Source organism: Cervus elaphus, chromosome 5 (genome assembly GCF_910594005.1).
Source record: "Cervus elaphus chromosome 5, mCerEla1.1, whole genome shotgun sequence".
Taxonomy (NCBI): domain Eukaryota; kingdom Metazoa; phylum Chordata; class Mammalia; order Artiodactyla; family Cervidae; genus Cervus; species Cervus elaphus.
The window spans coordinates 93,165,629-93,180,589 of record NC_057819.1 but is presented as its reverse complement, the minus strand read 5'-3'; the positions used below and the strand labels follow the sequence as shown (position 1 = coordinate 93,180,589).

The 14,961-nt window shown below is 49.4% G+C and overlaps 1 protein-coding gene across 2 annotated transcripts; it reads right to left on the bottom strand.

The window, feature by feature from the left end:
- Positions 1-227: 227 nt before the first annotated feature.
- PIPOX (pipecolic acid and sarcosine oxidase) lies at positions 228-14,384 on the bottom strand. Of its 2 annotated transcripts, XM_043900896.1 has the most exons (8): positions 14,195-14,384; positions 12,306-12,454; positions 4,510-4,723; positions 4,044-4,226; positions 3,318-3,470; positions 2,777-2,935; positions 2,115-2,190; positions 228-1,821 (listed from the first exon to the last, which is right to left on the bottom strand). In XM_043900896.1, exons 1-8 carry the CDS (start codon positions 14,306-14,308, stop codon positions 1,691-1,693), a joined length of 1,179 nt encoding a protein of 392 aa, XP_043756831.1. In that variant the 5' UTR covers positions 14,309-14,384; the 3' UTR covers positions 228-1,690. The 2 variants fall into 2 exon arrangements, with proteins under 2 accessions (XP_043756831.1, XP_043756832.1); XM_043900897.1 differs by lacking the exon at positions 228-1,821 and having other exon boundaries at positions 2,114-2,190; positions 2,777-2,996.
- Between the last annotated feature and the right edge of the window lie 577 nt (positions 14,385-14,961).

Genomic DNA, 14,961 nt, shown 5'->3' with positions numbered 1-14,961 from the left:
GGTTGAGAAGACCCCCCAAAGAAGGGCATGGCAACCCACTCCAGTATTCTTGCGTGGACAATCCCATGGACAGTGGAGCCTGGAGGGCTACAGTCCATAGGGTCGCAAAGAGTCAGACATGACTGAAGCGACTGAGCGCGTACACACCCCTGCGCGCGCGTGTGCGCGCGCGCGCACACACACACACACAAGTAGCTCGCACAAGTGGAATCATACGCTACTTGTCCTTTTATGTCTGGATTATTTTATTCAGCATTATGTCTTCAAGGCTGATCCACAAGATGTAATAGCATTCCCATTTTACAGATATGATTATCGTCCCCTCCTTTACAGAGGCTGTGGTTCAGGGAACCAAGTGATAGCACCCAAAAAGCAGGGTTGGAAAAGTGTTGACAGAACTGGCTAGCTTTTATAATTCCCAGGAGAAATCAGAATTAATCCATGTGCCCAGGCCTATAGGGCAATTGAAGAGTACTTTCCTCTATGTTGTTTTTCCTTTGAAAATATTTTTACTCTTATTCTCATTCCCCACTCCTCCCCGCTCAGGGATTCCTCTGAACATTTCCACCTCACCCAGTCCCAGTTTTGTTTTCTTTTTTTCTCCCCAGAGCACTTTAACTCCTATTCTTTTGGGTCCAAGGGGCCCTTGTCTGGAGATCCTCCTGCTTTGGTTTCATCTGAATGTGCTCAGCCTTGCTTGGGTCTCTGTTTACACCTCTCACCCCCCCCACCCACCCTGGGGCAGTTATGAGCCTGTTTCCTTCCAAAGCAATTAGTGCAAGGAGGCCAGCCGACTCGGTGTTAATGCCGTTTCATTAAGTGGGAGCAATCCTAATGATAATAAAATGGCACATTTAACATTCAAACATTGAACAGGGTTTCTGAGCGAGTGTGTCTCTCTCTTCCTTTCTGGTAGAACAGCTCCATCTTCATAAAGACCTGACAATACACCTTAATGAGTGACTGGGGAGCTGAGCGTCTTTATGAGAGGATGAGAACCAGACAAAGAATCCAGAGAAAGAGGGTGCGGTGCGCTGAGGGGATAAAGACCCTAAGGAGTCCTGGGGTAATGGATTCTGTGGTGCTAATTCAGACAATTAAATTCTGTAAGAAATAAGGTCACATGGAAAATAAAGCCCACCACAGGCTTTCATGCAAGGCAGTCATTTACTTATCTGTTTGTTCAACACATTTTTTTTTTCAACAAACATTTACTGTGCACCCACGACGAGCCGCATTTTGTGGGGGTTCGTGATAGAGGATGGCTCTAGTTTTATGAAAAGGAACTCCAAGGGCATGAATGGTCTACAGACCATCTTGCTTACCCTCCCCTAGGCAACTTTCATCAGATCTATCCAAAATTCAACAAATTCCCCAGTGAAGAGAATTTTAACAGTTGCTTTGGTCTCCTGAGCCGGTCCTTATGCCCCTTCCTTACTGAGACATCCACCTCCAAGGTCCTTGCCACTCTGTGATTATGGAATATCTGATTGAACTGAAGCAAAAAAGTGGTGTGTGATTGGGGAGCTGGCCAGAGAAAGAAGGTACATTCAATCAGCTGGTGTTTATGGGGGACTGAAGAGAGGCAGGAGAAAAGGATAACCTCCCACAGCCACTTTCTTCCTCTTAGATGTCTTTCTCAGCTTTATTTCCAACTCCTGGGCACAGAAGGGAAGCGTCTGGCCAGGGGTCAAAGGTGGGCTTTGCCCAGGCTGGGAAAGCGGCTGATTCGAAAAGGTGTCAAGTCATAGGATGGCGTTAATTTCATGCTTAATTCGTACAGGATCTTCCCCACAACAGGGGACAACTTGAAACCATGCCCTAGGGAAAGGAGAACAGGTGGTCAGACATCCTCATACACGGGGGCTGGGCTCCCTGGAAGTCCCCTACATGGTCCCCAGATAGGACTAACCTTCCCACCGGTCGCACCCCAAAGGCAGAAGTTGCCTCCCACCATGAGCACCCCTTATTCTCTGATAGCCCCGCTCAGCCCCCTTATACACTCACAATCTGTACTTTGGCCCTTCTCTATCAGCTTAAAGCATGAAAAACACCATTCTGCCTGGCACTGAGGTCAGCTTTAAGGCACCCCATCTTCCCTCGCTCAGGCTCACCAGAGAATCCAGCACCAATGATGATGTTGTCGTACTTTGGGTGTCTATCAAGAACGAAGTGCCCATCGGGGGTGTTCTAGAAAGAAACAATCACACCTGTGTCCTTTGAGGATAGAGGAAGGAAGAAGAGCTGCAGGCTCAGAAGGGAGGAGACTCGGCTGGATTTCTTTCCAGAAAGAATGGGAACAGGACCCAGGCATGCTTTCTGCATGCCAGTGCCCTGGGGTATGCCTGTCTTTCTCATTTGTCCATCTGTCTCTTCTCTACAGAGCTATGAACACAGTAGGTGCTCAGTTAATGTATGTAAACTAACTTCAGCCAAGATGCCTCGGGCCCTGGTGACATCTGTCTCTTCTCTTTGTCCCCAAGGCCTGCTCAACTAGAACATCTTGCCAAAAACTCTTTTAGAGTTCTTCTGGGAAACATAGTGAAGGACTGCCAGACATAAGCCTAGTTTCCTAATGAAAAGGAATATGAATAACCTCTAATGGGCCCTCTCGGGTGGAGGTGAGCCGACCCTCAGAAATGAGCTCATTTGTTTCAAGTCACATTCTATGTCAGGGGTCAGGCGGAGTCTGGCCCAAGCTGCGCAAGGCCGGTCTGCCCCATCACCCTGCTCCCAAGGCCGCGGGAGGGCCTGGCCCAGCTGCTCACACACTTACCGTGTACATGCAGTGCTCCATCACAGCAGGCTCAGGCTGCAGGTCAGGTAAGTGATCTCTGACAAAACCGCTCAGGATGTGGACATCTTGGATGTCTGAGAAAGCTGCCGGGCAGTCCCGCTCCTCGGGATCTGCATTGTTGCCGTGGTGATAGCAGACCTGGCTCCCAATCAGAGCGGTGTGAGCTGGGAGGGCCGGCTTCCTGCACGCCACCCCCAGCCTGGCAGGAGATGGGGGGCAGATTGTACATAGGAGGCACCCCAGCCATCACCCCAGCCTTCCCCAGTCCTGTCAGATGCTTTTTGTTGCCGCACAAGGTCCTAGATGTCTGTTCCCCCGCTAACCCTCTGTTCGCAAAGGAAGGGCTCCCGTTGCTGGGCCCCAGGACAGCTGAGAGTCTCGTGTGGCACATGCTGAATAGTGAAGTCGGTTCCTGCTGCTGCTCACTGGGGTCTGAGGGAGCTCATTGAGAGGGAAGTTAGGGTAGCCACCCCAGATCTGCATGGGCCGCTGTTAGCCTGCTCTGGGCCTCTCTGCTCACCTTCATCAGCCCTGGGTACTCTCTGGAGGGCAGCCCGTAGATGTGGTGAGGAGCCAGGCTGGAGCCCAGGCCCATGAAACAAGGAAAGGCCTGGGACACGCTGTAGCTTCCAGGAACCTTCTCTCTCCAGTAACACACGTTGATCCGCAGGGTCTTGGAGCAGGAAGAGAAAGTGGGAAATGAAAAGGAGAGCATTCTGGAGTCCTGCAGCTCTTTAATATAAGCCCAGATGCCCTGCTCAACTCACCCATCTTTGTTTCACTCAGTACTCATGTCATTTACATGTTATATTATGTTGTGTGCGTGCATGCTAAGTTGTTTCAGTCATGTCCAACTCTTTGCGACCTCATGGACCATAGCCCTCCAGGATTCTCTGTCCATGGGATTTTCCAGGCAAGAATACTGGAGTGGGTTGCCATTTTCTTCCCTAGGGAATCTTCCCGACCCAGGGATCGAACCCACATCTCCTAAGTCTCCTGCATTGGTAGTCTGATTCCTTACCACTGCGCCACCTGGGAAGTCCCAAGGCCTTTATATATATCATTTAATTTAATTCTCTGACAGCCCTAGTCCCCATTTTACAGGTTATAAAATTGAGGTTCAGTGAGGTGAATGAACTTGCCCAAAGTCATCCACTAACAAGTGGCAGGTGGAAGATTCAAGCTCAAGTCCGTCTAAGTCCAACTTTTCTTAAGCACGACCTCCCAGGCTTCCAGTTCCCCTTACCTGGAGAGGTAGCTCAGCTCCCAAGGGACGGAGGAGCCGGTTGGTCCAAGGACCTGCCGTGATGATCAAGCTCTTGGCTTGGTAGCTACTGGAGGTAGTTTTCACCATGACTGGTAGCCCTGGTTTTATCTCCACTACCTTCTCTCCATCATGCACTATGCCACCTAGCTGTCGAATTGCATCCTGAAAGGGCAGGAACAGGGAAGGAAGAATCAGTTTTATATGTGGCTCACTCTCGTGGACAAAGAATCCTTCACTGAGAGCAGAAAAGAGAGGGCAGACTCTGGACCTCCACACCCATATTGTCCAGGTCTAATAGGGTATCTAAAATCGCCCTGCCCCCACAGTTAAGACTAGAACCAGCTGGGCAAAGGCTCTCATCCAGCCGGGGGTCAAGGGATGGCCGATGGGGACCCAGGATGCCCCAAGCAGGAGCTGCGTGGCCCCTAGCGATGCACCGTGTCACCTGGAGGGCTCTGAGCGCCTTGTCGGCATAGAGAACTCCTCCGGAGGCCTCCAAGAGCCCCACTTCTCCCCTGGCCAACCGAATATTGGGGAAACGTTGCTTCAGTTCCTCAGATGAAAGACACTGGTGCTCCACTCCCTGCCTCGACAAAGTAGCCTGAATTATCTTTAATTCTGGATTCTCCTTCATTCCCAGCAGCAGTAGTCCAGTCTGCCTGTTAAAAAGAAAAAAAGACCCCTATGTGAGAGTTTGTGTCTGGGCCCTTCCTTCTCTGTCATTCTTCAGCAAGGGTCCGGGGCCAGGTATCAAGGGAAGTCCTGGCCTCACATTCAGAAAACAGGCAGAGACATCTCTGTTCTGTTGTAAGAGTCCCAGTGTTGTTGAGCTGGTATCCAGCCCATCCCTCAGTCTGCCCTTGGCTGTCACTATTGGTTTGCTTGTCCCTCCATCTTCCCTCCTCAGGATCCACCCTGCCCTCGAGGACAGAGATCCTAAGTCCTCTTTTATGCCACACCTAGAAAGTGGTAAAGCTTGAAAGAATTTGATAAGATTTCTTCCCCTCCCTCCAGTTCCCTGACCCTACTCATTGTTTTGATCTCTGTTCTTCAGAGATCAAGGGGACAACAGAGGATGAGATGATTGGATGGCATCACCGACTCAATGGACTTGAGTTTGAGCAAGCTCTGGGAGATGGTGAGGGACAGGGAAGCCTGGTGTGCTGCAGTCCATGGGGTCTCAAAGAGTTGGATACAACTGAGCGACTGAACAACAACTTTATCTCTTTTCCCTCCCCCAACCCCTTGCTGCTTCTTTTCCCCATCCCTTTTCTGTGACGGATCATGGTGGGGTTTTTTTTTATTTTTTATTTTTTGGCAGATCATGTTTTATCCCTTCCTGTGTGTCTATCTCTTGGTTCCTTCTCAGACTGCTTGTTTTGTGGAAAGGGTCCTAAGTTGGGAGTTCTGGCTCTAGGTCCAGTCCTGGCATCTTCTCTGTGACCTTGCTCTGATTGCTCGGTGAGCCAACCCCCAGATTCCTCCTCTGTAATGCATGACTGTTGGACTATCGGAGGTTTCACATCAGAGAGGGTGTAGAAATGGCCTGGGTCATTGTTTTTTTTTTGCTTGTCACAATACCTGGGGGTTGCCACTCACATTTGGTGGGCAGGGGCCAGGGATATTAAACCTGGAATGTTCAGGAAAATCCCATCCAAATGCCAACAGTGCCCTCATGCAGAAACCCCAGTAGATAGCCTCTTAGGACTCCAGGAATCAATTCAGTGATTCGGTGATTTTGTTTCTCCCTGTACATCCCTGTATGCTTCTTACTCTGAGTGAAAGCCATTTCTGTTTAATGCTTTCCACCTCTATGTCACCAGAGATCAGAGCTGCCTTTTTGTGGGAACTGATAAAAACAATAGAAGGGTCACTTTGGCCCTTGGGACCACTCCTGTAGTCCCTCTCAGTCCCAGCAGCCACAATGACAAGCATCAGCCTGACACATCCCCCAGGTACTGTATATAAAGCTCGTAATAGCCTATAATGGAGTCTCATGGATATTACATGCTTCCAAATCCCACATTATCTGGTTGGGGGGATTAAAGAGAAGATTGGGAGGGGGTAGGAACACAGCGGGCCCTGGGGCCGGTGTCAGTACACAGAGCCTCGCAGCGTGCCCAATCCATTTGCCATGGCCCCCGCCTACTCAGCATCCACCACTGATGAGAAAGCGCTGAGCGCCTTTGCCTCTTCAAAGCTCGGCAGAGGAAAGATGCTGTAGAAATCCCCACCTGTCAGCAGGCAGTCCTTTTCCTGTGGCCCCAGAAGGACTTGAGATTGGATTTCAGGTAATGAAAACTCACCTAGTAAACTCCTTGGTCAACAAGAAAAGGAAGTCACCCAAGCATACGTTCTTGAGCCCTTTGTACCCCGTGAGGTTGTGGCTGGCTACAATTCTGCTTGAGTCCTGGCTTCATTCTCTCCTGAGCAATCATAATATCAGATCCCTGACCCGGAAATTCCCGAGCAGCATATGTTAACCTCTGCCTGCAACGTAGCAGCCTTGGTCTCTCGTATACTCTGAGATTTACTTTTCCTTCATTCTACCCTCCTCTTCTTCCTCCCTTCTTGCCTTCCTTTCTTCTTTCCTTCCTTCCTTCCTTGAAATAAGAACTCCTCTTACAGGAATGTACTGCACGGAGCAAATGAACTCATGCCAAGACAACGGGCAAATCTGTCAAATTATGAAATGCTGAGTGATGTTCTAATTCCCACGCCGTCCTGTGGTGGCTGAAGCGGGAGCACCCCATTCCTAGGAGTAATCAGCGCACTGATTCTGCCGGTGAATGTAATTGTGCCGATTGTAATCATTTTGCTCCAGCTCTCTGCCCCTGTGGCATTTATTTCTTAGCTCAGATATTGATCTAACAGTGGGAAATTTTCCGTCTGAATTTGTGGTGCCGGACCCTCCCCTAGTCCGAAGATGCGTTTGGGAAATTCTCATTTTCCGTGGATCACAGCTGAGCTATTTGGCCCGAGGGAAACCATGCACTGCTGGAGAAATGCCTTGGATTGGAGAGAGATTTTTTGACCATTATGAGCAAATCGGAAATAAATGTAAAACACTGCCTGGAAATGCAAAGGCCTGTCATTATGGGAGATAGGTGAGAGTCTCCTGTGGGAAATGTTTAGAGAATTGGAAATCAGTCAATCAAAACCAGGATTGGAGAACGGGCTTTTTCTCCCCCAGTATGAAGATAGATGACTTCCACGGGCAGATTGAAAATCATTTAAGTGCTTATTTTCTTAATGGCTTTTCCTAGATCCCAATAAACAGTCCGCTCATTCTGCATCAATTTCTCACCCCCATGCTCTGGGCCTCCCTTTCCTCTTTTTCTGCTCAGATCCCGGCTACCAAGTTTGGGGAGGAAGAGGGTGAGAAGGGACAAAGATTTCACAGGCAAAAAAAAAAAAAAAAGACCAGGAAATGAGTAGTCAGGGCTGGTCTAGAAAGACAGCACCTTGAAGTGAGGCTGGGTGCAGGGAACCCTGAAAACAGTTCAGCTCCTAAGTCGCAGGACACCATCAACTGAGTGCTGAGAATTTGGTGCTAAACTGTGCCTTCCTTCCAACCCTAGCTGAATCCAGTGCTAGGAAGAGATCCTCCCAGCAACCTTGTTGACTTCTGTGTGTGTGTGTGTGTTAATTGCTCAATCATGTCTGAATCTTTGTGACTCCATGGACTGTGACCTGCCAGGATCTGCCCATGGAATTCTCCAGGCAAGAATACTGGAGTGGGTAGCCATTCCCTTCTCCAGGGGATCTTCCTGACCCAGGGATCAACCCTGGGTCTCCCCCATTGCAGGCAGATTCTTTACTGTTTGAGCCACCAGCGAGGCCCTTGACTTCTCTGTGGCCCTATTAAAGCCTTAGACGTGATGGAGGGAGTTGGTGATGAGGGATTTTTACCAGTTACTACAATAGGACAGGAGGCAGGATGGAGCTGGGAGGAACTGGGAGGGGCAGACAGGTCTTCCTGCTTCTGCCATCTCCCATTCCAAGCTCCAGCTTCCCCCTCTCCGGGTGAAAAGTGCCAGGCAAGCCAGCTCTGAGAGTCACCTTGGGGAAGGGACTCCGATAAGACTTGGTAATGGCTGCTGTCTTTGTTGGTTTTCGAGGAGCTCCTGGTGTTTCATCTTCAGCTCAGTGGGCCGAGGTGGAATTGGTTAACAAAGACTGCTCCAGGGAGGGGATGTGGCTGACAAGCCAGACACTTCGCAGACACAGGAAGCCGCAGCTGCGGAGGGGGCCACCAGGTTCTGCCAGCAGCTGTACTGCCTACGGCTGTGATCTTGTCTGATATTGTCAGCTAAGCAGGGGCAGCCCGGGTCAGGAGCTAGATAGTAGGACTCAAAGGGAGAAGGCGGGGGCAGGAAAGAGATGGGCCACAGAGCTGGGATTTGCTCTGGGTATCAGCATCCTGGCTGTACACATCACAAAAGACTCAGACCTTGTGATCTGACACATGTGTCATTGTCTGTTCCCGGAATATATGCAAATATCCAGAGCCCACCCATATTCAGGATGCCACTGTCACTGGAAGCAGCAGAACAGAATGAGAAGAATTGGACAGCCACCTTAACTATCAACTCCTGAAGGCTTTTTTTTTTAATCATCATCAAATATCATTAAGTAAATATGTTTGTATCTATCAGTTCAATTACGATATTGTGCTGGTTCTTCAAGAAGAGCTTAGGAGAGTAAGAACCACACAGCTGATGAATCATTTAGAAAATCAGAATTAGGAACAAAAGCTCAAGGAATTGGAATGGGAAGTATCTGTTCCGTGGCTCCGAGTAAAAGAACTAAATAAACTAGAGTGCCTGAGTAAATTAGGTTGGCCATAAGGAAGGAATTGTTAATAATAACAACACAATAATAAAACCTAGCACTATACAGAACTTTAAAGATTTTTCAAAGAACATTCACTTTACTCTTCATTTTCTGTTAAGTGGGGCTTCAAAGCATAGGGAGAGTCTTTCTGGGGGGAAAGCGGGGCGATAGTCTTTTAAGAGGGCTAGGATATGTCCTGGGCCTCACACGTGGCTCACTGGTAAAGAATCTGCCTGCCAAAGCAGGAGACCCAGGTTCGATCCCTGGGTCAGGAAGATCCCCTGGAGAAGGAACTGGCAACCTACTCCAATACTCTTGCCTGGGAAATCCCATGGACAGAGGAACCTACAGTCTGTGGGCTCACAAAGAGTCAGACACATCTGAGGAACTGAGCACATGCACACACACATAGCAGCTTTCTGACCTGGGATAATTGAGGCACAAACTTGTATGGAGACAAGAGATGGACAAGGGAACCAGTCTGTGCTATTTCCTAAATCAATCAATCTATCAATTCAGTCGCTCAGTCATGTCTGACTCTTTGTGACCCTATGGACTGCAGTACAACAGGCTTCCTTTCAACTCCCTGAGCTTCCTCAAACGCTTATCCTTTGAGTCGGTGATGCCATCCAACCATCTCATCCTCTGTCACCCCCTAAATCAGGAGCCAGCAAGATATGACCCAGGGACTGTATCAGGTCTGCCACCTGTTTTTGCCTGTCCCACAGCCAAGTTGGTTTTTATGTTTTTCAATGGTTGATGAAAAGCAAAAGAATATTTCATGAGATGAAAATTATGTGAAGTTTCAGTGTCCATAAATAAAGTTTTATTGGAACCCAGCCATGGCCATTTGTTTTCATTTTATGGTGGCTCAGATGGTAGAGAATCAGCCTGAAATGCAGGAAACCCAGGTTCGATCCTGGATCGGGAAGATCCCCTGGAGAAGGGAATGGCAACCCACTCTGGTATTCTTGCCTGGAGAATTCCACCTACAGAGGAGCCTGGCAGACTATGTGGGGTCACAAAGAGTCAGACAGCTCTTAGTGACTTTCATTTTAACTTTATTCGTGGCTGTTTTCACAATGGCAGAGTTGAGTAACTGGCAGAATTGAATTGCTGCAACAGAGACCATATGGCCTGCAATGCCTGTAAAACTTACTATATGGCCATTCACAGAAAGTTTGCCAAACTCTGCTCTAGACTAAAAGCTGAGTAATTCTGTGAAGTGCACTACTGGTTAAGATCTTGACTGGTCAGTAGCAACCTTCTCATAACTTTGTGGGGAGAATTAAACGAGTTAACATGGATCAAGTACTTTTAGAACAACCTTAGTTTCCTTTTTATTTTTTTCTGGTTGAACAGCATGCAAGATCTTCCCTGATGAGGAATCAAACCTGTGTCCCCTGCATTGGGAGTGCACAGAGTCTTAGCCATTGGACCCCCAGGGAAGTCCCAGCTTCTTATCATAAGTACTAAAACATGCAGTGATGATGATGATGATGGTGATTTGTCAGGTACCATTCTAAACCCTTTACATACTTATCCTCACAACAGACCCAGGAAATAGATATTATTACCCCTATTTTGCAGATGAGAAAACTGAGTCTCACAGGGTTAGACAGCTTGCTCCAAACTGCACAGCTAAATACGTCAGAGTGAGCTGATATCTAGAGCCAGGCCTACCTTATTCCAAAGCCCTTCCAAATTCCTGCTTTCCTGCCAAAGAGAAGGATTGTGAGATCATGAGTCTCCTATCCAAGGGTCCCTTTCCCTCTCTCCAGCAGCCCTTCCCCTTGACGTCCATGCTTCCTGCAATCCCATCTGCCTCCTCCTGCATTTCTTCCCCCCTTGCTCAATGAAGATAGGATGCAGCTGACCCAGAATAACTGGAAGGAAATGCCATATGTTCAAAGGTGCTAGGCATAGGGCCAAGTATTTCGTAAGGGTCTCCTTCAATCCTCACAAAGCCCTAGAAGAGAAAATGAGGTGCAGAGAGGTACAGAAATTTTTCAAGGTCACACAGCTGGTAAGAGGTAGAGCACAAAGTCAAATTCAAGCCTGTCTGACTCCAGAGTTGTCTCCCCTCTGAAAGATTCCACTTTCCAAACATCTCTCAGTTGCCTCCTTGTCTTCTGGGATGAAGTGTGCCCTCCAAGGCCTCAGCAGGTCTTTCAGCATAAGATACTCAGCAGTATTCACAGATGGCTGACAGAGAGGGGGGTCCCTTTGCCAGGCCACCCCTCAGCAAGACATGCTCCTTTATTTGGGTGCTGGGTGCATTAGCTGCCTCTGGAATCAATCTGTAATTAGCTGCCCTAGCTGTATTTGCATAATGGATTTCACTTTGTTCTTAAGTTAATGGTGTTTTTGCAACAGAACAGTAACCTCTTGGTTCCTGGCCATTAAAATAACTGCCACCCTGTAGGGTAGAGCAGTGGTTCTGCAGGAAGTTCAGTTAAGAGCCATAGAGAAGGTGGGAGGATGATGCGATGGGTGGTAAAACTTCTCTTTGCCTCCTGGGTTGTCTGCCTTCTTCCCTATGAGTATTTGAAAGGTCGTGGTTGGGGGCACGGATCTTAAGGGTCAGATAAGACATGGGAGCAACAGGGGAATAGCTGCAGGCTCCCTCCCTGGCAAGCAGTGCAGCCTAAGGAGCATCGCCATTTGTTCCCGTGGGAGGAGGTATGCAGAGAAAAATGAAATGGATTTATATGGGTTGTTCTGGGGGTGAGGACCCAGCATGAAGGGTTGTGATACTAGTCGAAATATAAAGAATCAAGCAAAGGGACTTCCCTGGTGGTCCAGCGGTTGAGAATCTGCCTTGCAATCCCCGGGACGCGAGTTTGATCCCTGGTTGAGGAACTAAGATCCCACATGCCAGGGAGCAACTAAATCCATGCACCACAACTGCTGAGCCTACGTGCCTCAACTAGAGAGTCCACGTGCCGCAATGAGCAATGCAAGATCCCGTATGACACAACTAAGACCCAACACAGCCGAATAAATCATTAGTTCTTTAATTAAAAACAATCAAGCAGAGTTCTCCTCTATTTCAATCCCTGCCCCGACAGAGTTTCTGTCAGCTCCACGGAAATGTAGATACACACTCTAGCTCTGGGCATCTGCCCAATGTCTTTCCAGCAGCTTTCCCCAAACAACCTCTGCAAGCCTTGGACACATGGTCTGAACCCAGCCCTGGAACTCGGAGCCTGGCTGGACCAGCTGGACCTGTGGGGTGATCATGATGACAGCAAGCAGAATGCTTCCATGTGTCCAACACCTCCGAGACCCTGTGTGTCCCTCGTTGTACATCAAAAGTGTTCCTGGGACCACTCCCTCTCATGGTAAAAGCACCCCCAGGTGCCAAGCCCCAGGGTTCAAAGAATTCTCCCCCACCAACCCCACCTGTATAATTGGGTTCCCGCCTCATGCTCCAACTGGGCCCATATCGGGTAACACTCAGCCATCATCTGGGTGTAGAAATCTTCCGGGTACGCCCTTCGGATGATCCGGCTCTGCCCATGGGAGCTTCCTCGGGAGTGCGGGAGAAAGAACTGGAGATGGAGAAGAAGAGACAGCTGCAGCTGACACCCCTCCCCTTTAGGAGCCAGCTCATCCTGTGCTGTCAACGAGGAGCACTTATTCTTCAAATATTTCTGTACAGTCTCCCTTTATGGCCAAGTACTGACTTGGCTTCAGAAAAGAAGTTCTTCAGTAGCTCTAACTCATGCCTCCTTTTTGCTAACATCATTCGCATCCCAAAGTCCCTCTGTGAGTTAGTCTTCAGGCATCCTGTTGGAACCTCCATTTAGACTCCTGGAGCAGTAGAATTACAAAGACGCTTCGAGATCTTTCTAGTCTAGGCTCCTCATTTTGTGGACAAGGAAACTGATGCTGACTCTTTCTCTGTAGTTCAGATTGCTCAGGACAAGGGATCTGTCTTGGGATTTAACAAGAGATGGAGTGTTTCCTTCGAGGTTGGACAAGGAATCCCTCAGGCTTTGAGAAAACTGATGGAGAAATGAAAAAGGCTTCCAACCAATCCAGCTCATTACCAAGAAGAGTAAACCAAAAGCAGCCTGGATAGATGCAGGTAGAATGGGAGGGTAGAAACCTTGGGGAGGTGGGCTGGGTGGACCTGTTAAGGGAAGCACACTGATTGAAACCGCCCACCCTGGCCAGGCACCATAGTAACCATTTGCATGTAGTTGTTTTATGACAGGAGGTCCTGATAAGTAATACGGAACTAATAAGCCACCACCAACCGGAAGAGTTCGGGAAAGGTCAAAAGGAGACACCGCGTGTCCGTCCACTTCCCAGAATCCCTCTCGCTAGCATCCATCTTGGCTGAGCGATGCGTGCGCCACCAGGAAAGACTCTGAATGAGAATGATTGGCCAAAGACCACCCGGAAACTAATCCCATCACCATAAAACCCAAGACTGTGAGCCACGCGGCAGAGCAGTTCTCCTGGGTTCCCTTACCCTCCTGCTCTCCACCCGGGTGCCCTTCCCAATAAAATCTCTTGCTTTGTCAGCACATGTGTCTCCTCGGACAATTCTTTTCCGATTGTTAGACAAGAGCCCGCTCTTTGGGCCCTGTAGGGGGCCTCCCCCTTCCTACAACAGACCTGCCCTGGGAAGGACCCTGTGGATATACAGGGCCTACCTACATGTGCAGTGGCCATTTATTTGCACTTCATGGAGTCACTTTTCTATAAGGAAAAAAAACAAATCCAAGTTTCATTCCCTGTGTATCAAACAAGGAGACTGCTATTATCCAGAGGTGACAGAAGAAAACAGAAGCCTCTGCTGGGTTGCAGGGTGAGGGGCCAGAAATATGCCAGGACGAATCCTACCTCCTAGGCGGGCTAATCAGCCTTAGACTCCAGGCAGAATTACCTGTACTTAAGGCTACTCAAAGAAGGACTGATTACTTTTCTGGGTCAGAGCAGCCATTTTGGCACAGAGGATCCTGGGTAGGTAGAAGGTAGAGAATGGGGCCTGGGGCACTTCTTGGTCAAGGACAGGATCTGGGAGGCAGCAAAAGGAGGAAATGTGCCTAGAAACCCAAAGCGGGTCTTAGGGAGGGTGGAACTGTCTTTGCATTGTCATGAAACACACCAGACAGCTAAGCTTCACACTGCACAGAATTTGTGATGACCAGGCCCTTTGATTTGTGATGATCAGGTCCTCAACCCCACTGCCTGCTGGCTCCAGAAAACCCTCTAGGGGTTGCGGAGGGGAGGAGAAAGGGACCGTCCCTGAGGTCAGGAGTGCAGAGGGGACACAGTACCTGCTCCAGCAGAAGGACTTTCTTGCTGTGTTTGGCCAGGTGGTATGCTGTGAAGCAGCCCTGGATGCCTGCCCCGATCACAACGGCGTCATAGAGCTCCCTCTGAGCAGCCATCCTGCCTGCTGAATTAGCCCTACAGCCTCAGAGACCACAGAGACCTCAGAGACCAGAGAGGGCCGGCGGAGGCAGGCTCCAGCCCCAAGGAGGAGGAGTAAAGCAAAGTCCAACCTGGTCAGCATTCCCACAATCCCCTGGGCCCTGGCCTTCGCCCTGCTCCTCCCAACCCCCAAAGCCTGGCACCAGGCTCAGCCCCCGCCTCCCCTGCAAAGCAGAGCTGGGGAGTCTAATTTGTGAGGTTTAGCCCGGCTCAGCTGCCAGCCTCACCCCTTGCATCCCTCTAGCTTTCTATTCTTGGCTCAATTATTGTCATGCAAATGGACTCCTTCCTATGCCACCTTCCTGTCTCATTACGATCTTTGTCTCAGGACTCCGGCCCTGGAATTTCAATGCCTCCTAGACCAAGCCGGGCACTGGGACTGCTGCCTCCCCCTGCTGTCTTCCCACTCTCCAGCCTGATTTCCTTTGGAGACTCTAGAGGGCCCAGGTAAGAACTTGGCACGATGCCCAGGGTAAGACCCACCTCCCTGGTGGGTGGTGAGGTTAGGGGGTAGACGCAGGGGCCAATTGGGAGGGCAGGTTTGTGATTATGAAATTATTCTCAGTGTGTCTGACTTGCGTCTTTTAAAAAGGAGAAGGGGAAATGATCC